Consider the following 16,060-nt stretch of genomic DNA (forward strand, 5'->3'; position numbering starts at 1 on the left):
AAAAGAAAATAAATCCGAATCCGATTTAGATTCGGATTCAGATACTAATTAGTTAAAGGGCACAATACATAGAGGATTTCATACATCAACCAGCAGTCCAAATATCAGGTTATTTTATAACATAAAAAAATATTATAATATTTCAAAAGCATATTTTGATCTTTCTAATACTTTCTAGTCAATTCACATATTTTTTTGATCTTTTATTATGTCTATTTCTGACGACATGAATTGACCAGAAACCATTAATTGAAGTTATGGAAAGCTAAATCATGATGATTAAACACCAACTGAAAGCAAATTTTGGCAATACCACTTTGAAGCATCTGTCGATCAATGAAAGATTCACTTCACCTCTCTGGCTATTAAAAGAGCATCATCAGAAAAGTGTCAACATTAGAGAAACAACTCAGGTGGCCTCCTTGGAAGTAACTGGAAACAAGGTATTGAAAAACTCAATCCAACAGAGGTAATGAGAAATCTGAGTTCTGTCGAAGTCTCACAAGAAATCTCTCAGCCTATTTCTTGGAAAAAAGGCTAATCCTATGCCAGTATCCTGAATGATTGGAAGAATGAGATTGACCAGCAATGCATACTGAGATTAACACCTTCAAATATGACTCATCACTTCAGTCAGTTAAAGAAATGGCACTCTTGAACCATTTCCCTGACAGAAAACTGAAGAAAACATGAGAAGAGACACAAGCTATTTCAGTCAAGCAACGTGAAAATGCAATACATCTATATCAATCACGTATTGACCCGCAGCTTTGGAGAAAAAGGCAAATAGATGCTTCATGGTGTGTGGTTTGAATAAGCCAGGAGCCATCACCGGGGCAGATGAAGGGAACTCAGCTCACCACTCCTAGTTACTTTCCTTCTGTATGTATTTAGTAAACTGTGTGTGTTTATTTTTAGGCTTATCTTATCCAGGCTGTTCCTCAAGGCAAAAAAGTGAGTTTTTGCTGTTGATCTTGACCTTCTCTGACTCCAAGGAATTGATTGAACCAAGAGGCTAGCTTGCCTCGATTCATCTCTCTCCTATAATTAACTATAGGCACTCAGGACAACCAATCATACTCCTGAACGTGTGACGAGAGATTCACATTAACGATGAGAGCCAGAATATACAGCTATAAGAGACTTATAGTGTTGAGAAATCTACGACGATATCAAGCGAAAGAACATAAAACAAAAATATCAAATTTATCAATATGTGTTCGTCATCGTGCACAGATTGATGCGCAAAACCAATGACACAAAAAATCACGAGTGAGATAGTTGTGTTACCTAGGGAGATCGTATATCCTTAAATTCATGCAGATATGTAGAAGTGGATAAAGGAGGTCAAACGTCATCTCTAGTGATGATCCACACAGCAAGACTATAACAACGCTCCTCAAATCTCCAGGCCTGTTATCTGAGGAGGAGATGAGGAGAAGAGAATAGGAGGTGGCAACTTTGAAGCCCCAGCCTATGGGCCTTTAGTTCCCTCCTATTTATAGAGGCCCCTAGTTAACCCTCATGGATCATATCCTATTGGGTATTGGATCTCCATCCAATTACCCAAGCCTCTTAGATTAGTGGGTCTCTACCCAATAATCTCTTATTAGTTCTTATTGGATCCCATCCATGAGATCCAATAATTCAAGAGCTTATTGGATATCCAATAAGATAAGGGCTCCAACAGATATCCCATATCCGAACCTCTACTCGTCGCAATACCCATCATATGTGCGTGCCCCTCTAGACCCCATATCGAGCTAACCGTGAGTCATATCTGTCAGAACTCTTTTTGGCTCAGTGAATTATTATCTCCATAATAATTCACTCGACTCATCGACTACGGACGTACTGGGTCACTACGTCGCAGTCCTCATATGATACAGGGGAATCCAATCATTTGGACCTATCTATCCTCAGATATCGTGTACCTATAGTCCCTCAACCATCTAATATCCCAAAGACCATATATCGGGCATGGTGTTGTTAGACCTAAACGATTTCTCCTCGAGTCTCGCTCTAATCGAATTCTCCCAGAGAACTATTTCTCTCTCAATCCGAATGACATTGGCCAAGGATTTGTCTAAGCAAGAACACACGAGATATTCATTTCATGATACCGAGAGTGGATGATTTTTATCAACACTCAATAGCTCTCGTAAGATTAACTGTCACTCCCAATTACCGATTGTACTAGATTTGGAACTTTTAAACCTACAAGTCTGGTATCAAAGAGTGGAGTATTCATACAGGACATCCTTGGTGTCTCAAGTCTAAGAACCAAATACACTACTAGAACTATGGAATCATTGTTTGACAATAAGATATCATTAACCATCCAATATTTCATAAACGAATCAATTAGTAAACTAATTCTCCAATAAGTACCTACACTGTATCCTTAATGTCCCCACACAAGCAGCTATGAGATGAGACTAGCTACCTCCATCATATGGACGAGTATACAGCACACCAGTTTATCTGGTTATCTCTGTTAGGATCGAGTCAGCATTAAGAGGAGGAGGGGTTTGGGGGTGGGGGGGTGTGGGTGGGGGTGAATTAGTGCAACGATAATATTACGTTGAGTCGGAAATCTTCGTACGATAAAATCGTTTCGACGATTTTTAACTTGAAAGCGTACGAAAGCGTAATGAATAAATAAGTAAAGCAGTTTGCAATGAAAGAAAGAACTTAAAGTAAATACAAACTGAGTTTTATAGTGGTTCGATCGTCGTGACCTACATCTACTCCCGAATCCTTTTTCGTCGAGGCCACCGACATCTACTAACGATCTTCCGGGTGAAGATCAACTACCCTTTTATACTCTTTCTCTATTTCATGAGTTTAGGAGACAACCCATACAAGCCTCTCTTTCTTAGACCTCACTTCTCCCTTTAGACGAACTTTTAAATACTAGGAAGAAATGATCATAAATCATAAGAGAGTTTTCCAATTTTTCTCAAATATTCTTTCCCCCTTTTTCAACTCAATTTTATGCTCAATTCTTGTTATCCCATGTAAGAATAGTTGGGGTATTTATAGACCCCAATTGACTTTAAAATTATAGCAAAAAAAGGTCTCATCATGGGTTTCCCGGGTCCTAGCGGTACCATCGCTTGTGCTAGGCGGTACTACCGCCTGCAGCATTGACACTGGACGGTACCGTCGCCTAGTCTAGCGATACCACCACTTGACATAGTCTGGAAGACCCTGGAAACCACCACTTGACTGAGTCCATGCGGTACCATCGCCTAAACTGGCGGAACCACCACCCAGATTGGCGGTACCACCGCTTGATACTGGGCAGTACTACCGTCTGACACAGTCTTGGAGACTGTGCCACGGTGATAAAGCCACTAGCGGTGCCACCGCTTGACCCAACTTTTGGGTCACTGAATGAGCCTTTCTCTTGGCCCAAAACAACCTCAATTCGGGCCAAGTTGGCCCCTAATTGAGTTGGCATTGTTTCATCCCAATACCGACTCAATTAGACCTAAACTAACTCGATCTAGACAATTATTACAAAACATTAATCATATGTTATTCGACATGTCATTGATTCATCGACGCTTTGTCTAATTCTTCGGCGCATCGTCCTCTTTTACGACATCTTACCTAATCGACATGTTGATCTCCGTAACTCCGATCTCTTTGAGGCAATATCCGCTCTTCTAGGCCCGATGCTCGAACTCATGGCACGAAGCCTTCTACCGACATATCGACCGATCCTCCGACTCGACGTCTAATCTTCTAACATATTCCACTCCAACACAACATTGATTCTTCTTGCTTTAATTATCTTTCTTAATCGAAGCTAGTCCTGTATCACTCAAAACATAGATTAGATCACAAACACATCAATTGATTTCATCATCAAAATCTAAGATTCAATAATTTCGATGTCCCTCTCGAGTAACCTATGACCAAGATTATTTATGGTATGTGTCGAATCAATCTCATTATCATGGTCTCATCACGATCTGATTCCTATTTTACAAATTCGATTCCTATTGTACAAATTCGGTTTGAATAAGCTAGCAGCCATCATTTATTATTCTTTCACCACTTAAAAAAAAAACAAAAATAGGTATCAGAGTTGCAATATAGTACTAAATTTATTTTTGCATTAGATTCCTTTAGTAGAAAATTACCTATGCTTTAACATATTGGATGACTTCTGGTGTCAAAGTTATCAAAGGTCTCTTGAAGCCTAGATGCGAGGCATGAGGCAGGATGTGTGCCTCATTGGAGGAAGACACCTTTAGAATGACAATACCCAATGGTATGTAATTCATTACAATGTAAATTTCAGCACATTCACTCAAACGAGAGTGCATTTTATTAGTTGCAAATAGCATGAACATGAAGATGAGATTCATATCCATGAAAAGAAAGGTTAGTGCAACAGTTAAATAGCAAAAACAAAACAAGCAGCAATACTACTAATGCAGGATAAGGAACAAAACTACGTATAAATCAGTAATGTTTCTGATAGCAACACTTGGTCTACTTGTAAAGATCAACAATTCAAAGCATGAAACATCTTATAACTAACGTACAATTGTTGTGAACATCTTTCACCACAGACCAGTCTCGATTGACATGCTGGTGTTCAATTTAATGATAGTAGACAATAAAATTTGAGCTGAAAATGTACATAAAGATTCTACGAGTGACCTCAGTGAACATATCAAATCTCTCAGCTTAAACAACAAAAGAATTCTATACTCAATCCCCTGTTCTATCTGCAGGTTGGTCTAAAAGAAAGGAAAAGGATAAAAAATAGAAACTTTTTAAAGGGCATACACAAATAAAAAGAGGGAGAGCCATAACAATTTATCATTATCCAAAATCAGCAATCGTTAATAGACTGATAAAAGAACGAGGAAAAGGGCGTGAGGCTGCATAACCTTTCATGGTGTCCTATAAATCCTGATGCTTCTTGGCCGAAGAGAGCGCCGGCAATCATCTCCAAGAGGCACCGGTGAGACTCCGTCAGCGATTCGGCCCTCGTCGTCTCCATCTCGAGAGCTTTCCTCCCGAAGTAATTAATGCTCGGGGTGTTGCTCATCTCGTCCTCCTCGTGGTGGTGTATCATCCTCTTCTCGTCGGTGGATGACACGGCGGAAGGCGTTGGCGAGGCCCGGACCGAGACGGAGAGGGCCCCCACTCCCTGCGGTCCATCCGGTTAAAGAATGGCCAGGACGCAATCGGAACGGTCGCGCTTACGGTGCTTCTCGACATTGCGGCGGCGAGGGGTGCCGGTCTTGGTTTTTTAATTAGACCGTCCCGGTTTGATTTGTCTGTATTGGACCGGTCCGATTTCAATTGTGTAACAGGTCAACCGCGTCAACGGTGGCTGTCGTCAAGGGACACTACAGGCCGAAGCATGCTTTTCCACTAGTGCTACGACCGCATGCTATGATGACGGTCTTTATTCCACGTTGTTTTCCTTGAGATGGACAAAATCCAAGCTACACTTCATTCTTTAGGATTACCAAGCATTCCATAAATCCCTCGTAACCAATCTGAATCCACACTAAAGGAGAGCCTATGAGGTTGGTCATGGCTCTCTCTCTCTCTCTCTCTATATATATATATATATATATATATATATAATTCTTGCATATATTTTGGTAGCTTTTCGATTTCGTGTTTCATAGTTGTTTTGGTTTCCCTTTTTTTCTGAAAGAAAAGTCTTCCTTTAGGTCAGTGGCCACTAGTGAGCCACAAGATAGGGTTCGTCTTTCTTGTTGGCAGTAGCGATTCTGTTCAATGGCTGCCTGGTATTATTCTTGTTCTGTCCCTTTCTTTACTTTCGTTTTCCGTAATAAGATAGAGAAGCTGTCACTTGTTATGTATGTTTGGAACTGCAGAAAATGTGCTACTACACCATCAGTATGCAGTCAGTCAATCAATATTGGGATGGTTGAATTTTCAACGTTTGCTAAGCATTTTTTCCAAACAACCATACAGTATCCTTGCGAACAATTTGGGACAGCCTAAAGGATACTGATCGTGTACTGCGGGATTGCTTGTTCTCTTCTTCTCTTTCTCTTCTTTATGATTCTTTCGTCTCTTTTAACTGATCTTGATTAATCATCCCATGGCTTCTTAAAAAGATATTCGAAGTGGTTTTTGGTTACTTGTGAGCTATTTTATGATTCTTATCTTTTAAAGCGAGCTGGATCACCAAGAGAGACGATGAGATACTTCATGTTACTGGTTTTATTGGCATCATCAGCAATTCTAGTTGATTGTCTGCATGGTATGCTTGCTGCTAACTTTATTCTCTTCCTTATTTTTCATATATATTATGAAATAACAGTTATTAGTGTGCAAGGATATTCTTTTGGATCAGTGGAGTTATATTGATATCACTGTACTACGACTGTCTTATATCTTTTGGTACTTGATGAAATGAACATGGTGTGTCCTCTGCCTTTCAAAAGCTTAATCCAATAATTTGCCATCATTTGGTTTGATGCAGAAGTGAGCATTGATTGTGGATTTTCTGGTGATTATGTATACTTTGACGACAGGACGCACAAAATCTATGCTCCTGATGCAGAGTACATAGACACTGGTGCAAACCATGAAATTGATGAATCCTACGTCACAGGTCAGCCAGAGCAGGCTCAAAACCTTCGTAGTTTTCCTGATGGTGTTCGTAATTGTTATACCATAAATGACGTGACTCAAGGTGACAAGTACCTCATAAGAGCTTCCTTTCTGTATGGATACTATGATGGTGGTCAACAGATGAGAGGTGGCCGCAGTCTCACATTTGATCTCTATTTTGGTGTTAATTTTTGGCAAACAATGAACATTACTGTTGCATCTCATCTCTACATTTCAGAGATAATAACCTTGGCATCCTCTGATTACTTTTCGATATGTCTGGTAAAAAGTGGTGATGGCATCCCGTTCATATCTGCTCTGGAGTTGAGGCAGCTCAACAGTGAACTTTACAAAGATGTGAATCAATCAGTCTCCTTCCGATTATCGGAAAGGAAGAGCATGGGATTGGATCAAACTATCAGGTAAAAGTTAATTTCTTGTTGTTGTCTACTTGTAACTTCAAACCAGTTGTCACATTCATGCATGAGGAATATCATGGCCTAAGTTGTTGGGAACTTTTCTCAGGTGATCAAGCCATAGGCAGTAATTATCCTGTAATAATTTGTTCATGCCTTTACTAACTATTTTACCTTTGCCATTTCTGTTGGTTTTTAAGGAAGCCTAAGCTCAAATTCAGGCTCGATACTACATACATGCCGTAAATAGATAATTGCTTAAGTCACCACCTCCTTGAGGAATCACACCCAGAACCTCTTCAAGATGAACAGGTAAATTCAACCACTAGACCAAGGCCTGATTGGTTATTAGATTCGACGGTTGATATCTAGCTTATAGTGAACATGTTCAGTTGATGCCAGAAATAGACAAATAATCTGATTGGTTATTGGATTTTAATGTTGTTGTATTCCTTGGTCAACATGTTTAGTTGATTCCAGAGATAGAAGACAAATCTTGAGCATCATTTTAAATTATATCGTGCCTATTCTTGGTTTATATCATATACCATAGATGTCAAGGTGAAGTTATTGAAGAAAGCAGATTAGGTTATTGGGTTATTAGGATCAATTGTGACATCTATTTCTGTCTCGTTTGATGTTGATTCTGTTTTTTAGGAAGATTTTTACTTCCGAAATACACTCTCTTTTACACTTTAAAATAAAAAGTTTAAGATGTACTTCCAAATTTCTCCAACTGTGAAATTGGACTATGATAAAGTCTTGCCACATCTACTGTTTTAGATTATGCTGCAACATTCCTAGAGGAATCATGTCTCTTACATTGCAAACTGGAAAAAAGATTCTTTTTTTTTTAATTCTAAACTCATAAGGGTTTTGAAACATGTTAAGAAACTTATGCTTTTATCACTAAGGATTATGTTCTATTGTTGAAAGATAGATGCATATATGCTTCCTGAAAGTTCTAGAAAACTATCCAAAATAATCTGTGGGTATTTGACTAGTTTATCTTTAAATGTTTGGATAATAGATTTCCAGACGATATCTACGATCGCATTTGGCAGCCAGGGTACACGTCTTGTGTAGCAACATACTACTGTCGTGATGTCAGGCAAAATTCGACTGTGTTAACCACTACTGCCTTGGTTGAGCTTGGTTCTGATGATGCTTATAAGGTGCCGTCGGCAATCATGCAGTCGGCTGCTGTTTCGTCAGATAACAACACTCTGATACTTAGCCTAAGCAATGGAGATGATGTGGTCATGGCTCCCATGTTTTATGTCTACTTGCACTTTGCTGAACTACGAGCTCCCAAAGGCACTGAGAGCAGTATATTTCAATTGAGAGTGCCCGGCAGCCGACCCAGATTGATCAACATCTCCCTAGAATACTTGGTGGCACGCCACATCCAACTCATTTATCAGGCTAACTCAGATCCAAGCACTTTTTATTTGAATCTGACCAGGGTACCAGGCTCCTTACCCCCATTGCTCAATGCCATGGAAGCTTATTACTATGTCAATGTCACAACATTTTCAACTGATCAGGGAGATGGTATGTACACCTCCTAATTTCTTATTTGACATTATAATCTGAATGGACAATACAACTAGCAAAAGACTTGGGGTTAGGATGGTCCAACTTTTCTCAAAATCAGCTGATCTGCTTGATTATGGTCAATTTCTGATATATACCCAATTTTCCAGGGGAATATTGGTTTACAATCACAATTTGGATCTAAATTTTTAATTTTGAACACAATTATACAAACAAAAAGAAATGTGTGCTTGTTGGAAACCTATTTCGTTTATATATAGGCACACTTCTGTATTATAGTGTTACACAGACATTGGCTTTAACGTTTGATACAATATTTTTCTTGTTTAAAGTGACCATGATTAATTTTTCTGAACAACAAAACAATAGTTGATGCTATGATGACGATAAAGAGGTTGTTGTATCACACCGAGTGGCAAGGTGATCCATGCGTTCCTGTGCAATTTGCTTGGAATGAAACCAAATGCTCTTTCCCTATCTCCACACCCCCAAGGGTCACCTCCTTGTAAGTATCTCTTTCACATGGACAATAAAGAACCTAGAAGAGGAATTTAGTCAATGTTCTTTGAGCAACAGGCACTAGTGGTTCACAGAAATTGCTGGCCAAAAATAGTTACACTATCCAATAATTTTGCAGAGACCTTTTTAATCGGGGACTTAAAGGTGATATCCCAGCTGCTATTGGCAACCTATCAGCCATCACATACTTGTAAGTATCGAGAATTATGAAATCAATAGACCTATATATATACCTTTAATTTTCATATTTGTTTGAGCATGCAATCTATATCCATTATGCTTTGACATGAGTGTAATGATGTGATTAACATCATTAAGATTCACATTTGGTGCTATGAATGATGGGATGTTTGTCCCCAGATTCTGTACGAGGGAGGAATTGAAACCATAAAGCAATACTAATTTTCTTTACCTCTATTGGTCTCAGGGACTTTTCAAGCGATATTATTCCCTATTTTCTCACAAATTAAATATTTTTTATACATAAGAATTCTATTTCAGTATTTCTTACACTTTTTTTGTCTCAGGAACTTATCAAGAAATACCTTCACTGGGCCTATTCCACCATTTCTTGCAAATTTGAACTCACTTCAAACTCTGTAGGAGTTTCCACAAATTCAATTGCCTACTGCTTAATTAATGAATCATTTGTTTGATTGATGGTTCTTTTATTGCAGGGATTTATCAGGCAACCAGCTTGATGGTTTGGTGCCAATTGTTTTATGCAACAGACAAGCAAATGGCTCACTCCGGTTGAGGTATCTTTCTCAATTTTCAGTCCATCTTCCAATACCCTAAATCTTTCTCAGTTTATTTATGAAGAAATAATCTAACATTTGATATGTCAGATTGGAGGACAACCCATGTTATTTTCAGGGTATATGTGTTTGTAGCAAGAGAAAGCAAAAGCACCATATTCATGTCCTTGCTATTTCCATTGTTGTAGCAGCAGTCACAGTGATAGTTCTGCTGTCAGTATTCTTCCTTAGAGGAAAAAGAGGAAAAAAGGAACCATGTAAGTATGCTCCTCTTGTGCTGCTAATCCACCAAATTGTCATTATCCTGCTTCCGAACTACAAAAATGCTTTGTTCACTTGCATTTGCAAACAGAGGGTCGATCACCCATCCTCTTTATCTGGTGAAAGATCCTTTTAACGACAATCAACCCATCCCCCTTTGATGTGCCACGGTTAATCCTTCTGAAATTCCTAATCTGCAAACCTCACTTGTGCACCATCTGCCTCTGTAGGAATATTACTTGAGTGTTCGATGATTGAAACCTAGAAAGATTTCTCCGAGGTCGGTGTCATTCATGCACTAGCATATCAGCATAGTGTTTCATTGTATCTTGTAAAATATTGGCAGCAATGGAAGCCTTGTTATGTCTTAAAGCTTTTCTTAGCCTCTTTGCCTGTTTGGACCATTCATCATGATCATGTGTGTTATTCAGCAAAGCGACAACCGAAATGGAGGGACACCATAGGCAGTTCCTTCCACACTGGGAGCCCTCATTTCACATACCAAGATCTGAGGACCATCACCAACAACTTTGAGCGGGTCATTGGCAAAGGAGGCTTTGGGACTGTCTACTATGGTCGTTTGCATGATGGCACAGAGGTTGCGGTGAAGATGCAGAAGCGATTTCTTGCAATCGAGGAAGGGATTTCAGAGGACTTTATGACAGAAGAACTTGGTTCTGATTCCCATGGGATAAAGGAGTTCCAGGTTGAGGTAGGCCATTAACACTATACAGAGACTTAATGAGGATTTTTAACTAGTAAATTATCAATACTGAAAGCAGATCATTAGCAAGTAAATTATCTTTCTGTAACATCAGTATTATTTGTAGGCTCAACTCTTATCGAGGGTGCATCATAGAAACTTGGTGGCTCTGGTTGGTTATTGTAAGGATGGTCATTCCCTCGGACTTGTTTTTGAATATGCAGCTCAAGGAAGTCTCAAAGACCATCTATCAGGTGCTAAAGATCTAAGAACATTTTCTATTCTATTTCTATTAGACTTTGGACTATATCAAATATGCCATTCTTCATAGAGGCTCACCATGCAAGCATTCCTCCTAATAGAGTGTAAATTTTTTAAATCCTGTTTACCATGGAAGCGTTAATTTCTACTGGAGTATTGACTACTAAATTCTATCTCATTTATAAACTTGAAATTTTAAGTGAAATGATACCGATTAATATTTACCATGATATCATAATGTGAGATCCTAAGTTTTGAGTCTCCATTCTGTCTCATTTACTCAAGTTAAGTAGGACTAAATTATTTCATCGGCCCACGCATCAATGGAATACTTGAATATATATATATGTAATATCTCATTAGTCCCACATCGGAAGTGGGCAATGTATATGATTGGTTTATATGAGCCTGATGAGTGTACTACATTAACTCTCGCTTAAGCATTTTGGTTCGTGGTTGAAGGACCAAAATGGAGTTATTGGCCAGTTGACTCATCAGGGTCGTGACAATATATATATATATATATATATATATATATATATATATATGTTTGTATGTGGACTAGTAGACTCCTTGCATCATGAGTTTTACTCTAGTTATAAAACCTTATCTTTATCGAACTCAACCTAACAAAAAGATCCGTAGAACCATTATAAAAGTTTTTGTCTTAGAAAATTTTCGAAACTAACTCTGATTTAGGTATAAAACCACTGTTAAACATTTTGTTTAAGTTTCATGCAATGATTTTTTTAATGAGAAATTAGATATAAAATGTTTAAAATACACTAATGAGGGGACCGTCTTTGATTGGAGAAAACTCTGCATTAGGAAGAAAAAAATTGTTGTAAAGTTCTACCGAACCTTCTTTGCCTGAAATGATACATTAGAGAGAAGAGTGATAGTATCCGAAACAATATATACATAATAGAAAAGTGATGTGTAGTGTTGTACAGAGTTAGTGAAATATTGTATATTTGGACTTCCTTCATGTGTGCTTGAACTTCATAAACTCATCAAGTTTTTTGCATCACTCTTGCAGATAAAAATAATACTGGCAGAGTCTTGAGTTGGAGAGAACGACTTCGTATTGCTGTTGATGCTGCACAAGGTTACACACAAACAACAGCTTAAATTATTTGACGAAGTTCTTAGAATCTAATAAACAATATAATGAGCAGGGTTAGAGTATCTACACAAGGGATGTAAGCCACCAATAATTCATAGAGATGTGAAGACCAGCAACATCCTCTTATCTCACAACTTTGAGGCCAAGATTGCAGATTTTGGACTGTCAAAGGCTTTCTTGACTGATGCTCAAACTCATGTGTCCACCCAAGCTGTCGTCGGAACACCTGGATATGTAGACCCCGAGTACGTATTTTTCTTCATCCCAAAGGCCTAAATCATCCAAAATACTTCCTCCCTAGGCAGCTACGTAACATCTCATTTTCCTTGCAGCTTATGTAGGTTGGGATTAAGGTAGAGTTATATTTTGGTCCCTATTATGTCAGCCACTTAGCGTACAACTTATGCGTGATACATTGCACTCACATTGAGAGGTAGCAAGAAATTGTCAGAAACAAGAGAAAGGTCATGTACCTAAGAAGAGAGAGAGAGAGAGAGAGAGAGAGAGAGAGAGAGAGAGAGTATTAACTAGAAGAAGAAATTTTAGCAGCATAATTTCATCTTGACCAAATTAAGGAGTAGAATTAACTACAATTTATCATGAGGATTTAATTTAATGTACAGCTTCATAATTTTCCTTCTTTAAAACAGGAAGCGAAAAAATTTAATAAGAGATAGACATACTGCAATTCCCAAGACATACCAAATTATGACATTTTCTGATATATCTACAACTGAAAATTATTATATGATCTCATCTAGTAGATTTTCACATCATCTTACTGTTATTTATCTTCAGATATTGTAAACGAGAATTCCATTCTAGAATTCGATACTGGCATATGCATTTTATACTTGATTAGGCTTATGTTCTCATCGACAAGGTGTTCATATCATCTTAGAGCTACACTTATATAAAGATACAGTAAATGCGCATGTCATTTCTAAGATGAGAATATGTTGGACTTGAAAACTAAATCATTCATTTTCTGATATATATCTATCTGCAATTGATAAGACCTATGATCTCATTCAGGAGGTGCTCACATCATCTTGGAGCAATAGTAAAGATGTTATAAATGAGCATGTCATTACATGATGTAAATTGCACTAAGATTAGGAACTATATATGTGACCGATGAGGGTTGCGATGTCATCCAGGAAATGCTCAAATAATTTTATAGAAATACGTATTACAGATGTTGTAAATAAGCATGGCATACTAGGATGAAAACTATGCTGGAATTGACAACTAACACATGGATGTTCTGCTATATGTCTGCAATTGATAAGTCTTGTGATCACATCTAGAAGGTGCTTAAATTGCTTGAGAGTCATACATCTCTAAAGAGATTGAAAATAAGCATGCATTATGTAGCAATCAGAAACTAATACATTACTCCACTCAGCTATCACAGCACATATCGGCTAACAGAAAAAAGCGATGTGTATAGCTTTGGGATTGTTCTTCTAGAGTTAGTCACAGGTCTCCCGGCTGTGCTAAAGTTTCTGGAAACCGGTCACATTATTCAGTGGGTTCGTCAAGGCCTTGCTCAAGGGACCGTAGCTGATGTTGTTGATCCAAGACTACAACAACAACAACAATGTGACATGTACTCTGTCAGAAGGGTCGTTGATTTAGCACTTCATTGCACTGCTCTAAACAGCAATGAGAGGCCTACCATGACTGAAGTGGTGATGCAATTGAAAGAGAGTCTGCAACTAGAAATTGTTAGTGAAAGCAGCACAAGGCCGTATGGTGGAGACGTCGATGTTAATCAAAGTGGCACAACTGCAACAACCAGCATCAACTTAACTGAGTTGAGTGACCCCAGCGCAAGATAGTAAGCATCACTTCTCTGCACACCATGGCTTCTTAAAGTTCCTTTGGCTTTTTTCTTTTCCTCTGTCTCTCTCTCTCTCTCTCTCTCTCTCTCTCTCTCTATTGTGTCTAGATTAATCTTCTGAAAATGAAAATATTGTAATTATGACAACACTGATATCCAATGAATGCCTAGGAAATACCATATCAAGTGTAATTATTAGATATCTTTGTTTGTTGCTTGTTTAGTTGTTTTAGTGAGTTCCTATCCTGTGCAAAAGTTCATTGTATTGTGGTTCATGATGCAATTTTTGGTTGATTGACTTACGATGGATGAGGATGGATCAATGGGTCATTCTAATAAGTTCCATGATGTCCTTTTTTTTGGTTTTTGGTGGATGGGAACGAGCCAGTGACTCTCATCCATCTACGAGTATTGAAGAAATGCAAATGTGATTAAAGAAGATAGACTTAAGTCGAGTGGGTGAAACATTGTTCGTATGGGTCGGTAGGACTTTGGAAATCTGATTGGTATCAAGTAACCTCACTAGTGCTTAGCATTGTCTATGCCTGGAGCCATTGGTTTAAATAATTTTTCTACCATGTTAGAGTGGAAGGAAGCAAAAAGAATCTTATATTTTATTATATTATATGATGTGTATATCAAATCAGTTTCATAAATTGAAGGATAAGGGATATCAAAATTTTCTTGTATGATAGAAATAAGGGAAAAATATGATTTTTTTTTAATGATGTCATGACTATATCAGAAAATATAAGATCCCTTTTACATAATTTTATGAATCCTCACCTCACTTCTAAAACTTTCCAATCCTTCTATAGTCAAAAAGAAGATTATAATCTTCTGAACAAGTATTAATTATAATTAGCTTGCCCTACTACTAGTGCCTCTTGAAAAAGTAGAACAATTTCAAGAAATCCTGTTACTCTTAATATGTTAAGTGAAATTAATTTTTGGACTCATGAATGCTATGCTTGCAGGTGTTGAGAAGGTACAAACTCTGCCGTATGGAATAGTGCTTGGTAGGACATATATACTATGATTGGTTCATATTTATGTACGGGCAGATGCCACCTGCACTCCAATTGTGCAGCTACCATGTGCTGCCCATTTCCCACCGAGCATGCTCTCTCTGAACAGTCACATTTCTAATGATTTGGGTAGTCGCATCACGAGAACGATGTCAGGGTTTTTCTCTGTTTTTATGCCAAAAGAAACCAAAAGAGAGAGAGAGAGAGAGAGAGAGAGAGAGAGAATTCACATTCTATCATGCGAACTTCGTGCATTTTAAGTGTTTGCCTTTTTGTTCATCGCCGACATGCTTTTCGCTTTCCATCGATTGTTGGAGATATTGGAACTAATTGGCCAATATGCTTTTGTTTGTGTGCCTCTCAAATATATTATATATTCCAATATGAGACATATTTGTGTAATAATAGTATAATAATCATTAGGATGTCTCTGGAGAAATTATAATTTACATCCGAGTCTCCTTATTAAATATTACTTGCATTGTGATTCGTGCGTCGGATCCCATCGTTCATCAACATCGGGCCCCATCACTACCATCACGACACCACCTGTTTCACGATGGAAACGTGGCCTAACTAGACGCCAAGATGGAAGGCCCCGCTGTCTACCACGACGGTGTTCGGTCAATCCGCACGTGGACTGCGCGTGTCCTCACCTACCGTAACTTCGCGAGGTCGGATCTGTTGGTTTACCTTCTACGAACCGACCTGTTCGCGACTTGCATACGGTGCGTCATGATACGAACTCGTGGGGCCCCTCGCACCATTTCGAAGTGGCCTTTCATGAATCGAGTGCGTACATTAATGCTGTGTAAAACGTTAGGTTTCTTTTTTATTTATTTATTCATTTTGGTGGGCGAGGGTTAGGTTGCCGAGAACGGGGTAAATTTGTCATATCAAGTTGAACGCAACGCTTTTCTCACTCGCTGCTCCGCTACCCAAATATAATATCTGCCCACGA

The 16,060-nt window shown here is 38.4% G+C and overlaps 1 protein-coding gene across 5 annotated transcripts; it reads left to right on the forward strand.

The window, feature by feature from the left end:
• Positions 1–5,754: 5,754 nt before the first annotated feature.
• LOC135585863 (LRR receptor-like serine/threonine-protein kinase IOS1) lies at positions 5,755–14,271 on the forward strand. 5 transcript variants are annotated; one of them, XM_065160524.1, is made up of 14 exons: positions 5,759–6,271; positions 6,494–6,772; positions 6,863–7,046; positions 8,071–8,594; positions 8,967–9,102; positions 9,235–9,306; positions 9,644–9,715; positions 9,794–9,874; positions 9,965–10,131; positions 10,567–10,847; positions 10,966–11,092; positions 12,139–12,207; positions 12,278–12,470; positions 13,634–14,271. In XM_065160524.1, the coding sequence occupies exons 1-14, from the start codon at positions 6,208–6,210 to the stop codon at positions 14,067–14,069; spliced, it is 2,685 nt and encodes an 894-aa protein (XP_065016596.1). In that variant the 5' UTR covers positions 5,759–6,207; the 3' UTR covers positions 14,070–14,271. The 5 variants fall into 5 exon arrangements, with proteins under 5 accessions (XP_065016595.1, XP_065016596.1, XP_065016597.1 ...); XM_065160523.1 differs by having other exon boundaries at positions 5,755–6,271; positions 6,494–7,046; XM_065160525.1 differs by lacking the exon at positions 5,759–6,271 and adding an exon at positions 6,346–6,432 and having other exon boundaries at positions 6,546–7,046.
• Positions 14,272–16,060: the final 1,789 nt, after the last annotated feature.

This window comes from Musa acuminata, chromosome BXJ3-7 (genome assembly GCF_036884655.1).
Source record: "Musa acuminata AAA Group cultivar baxijiao chromosome BXJ3-7, Cavendish_Baxijiao_AAA, whole genome shotgun sequence".
Classification (NCBI taxonomy): Eukaryota; Viridiplantae; Streptophyta; class Magnoliopsida; order Zingiberales; family Musaceae; genus Musa; species Musa acuminata.

Bases quoted from the DNA above. Each gene is read 5' to 3' on its own strand.
- LOC135585863 (XM_065160523.1), top strand. From the start codon at position 6,208: ATGAGATACTTCATGTTACTGGTTTTATTGGCATCATCAGCAATTCTA. The intron at 9,103-9,234 runs GTAAGTATCTCT...ATAATTTTGCAG, and splicing joins CCCCCAAGGGTCACCTCCTT to AGACCTTTTTAATCGGGGAC. The intron at 10,848-10,965 runs GTAGGCCATTAA...TATTATTTGTAG, and splicing joins TAAAGGAGTTCCAGGTTGAG to GCTCAACTCTTATCGAGGGT.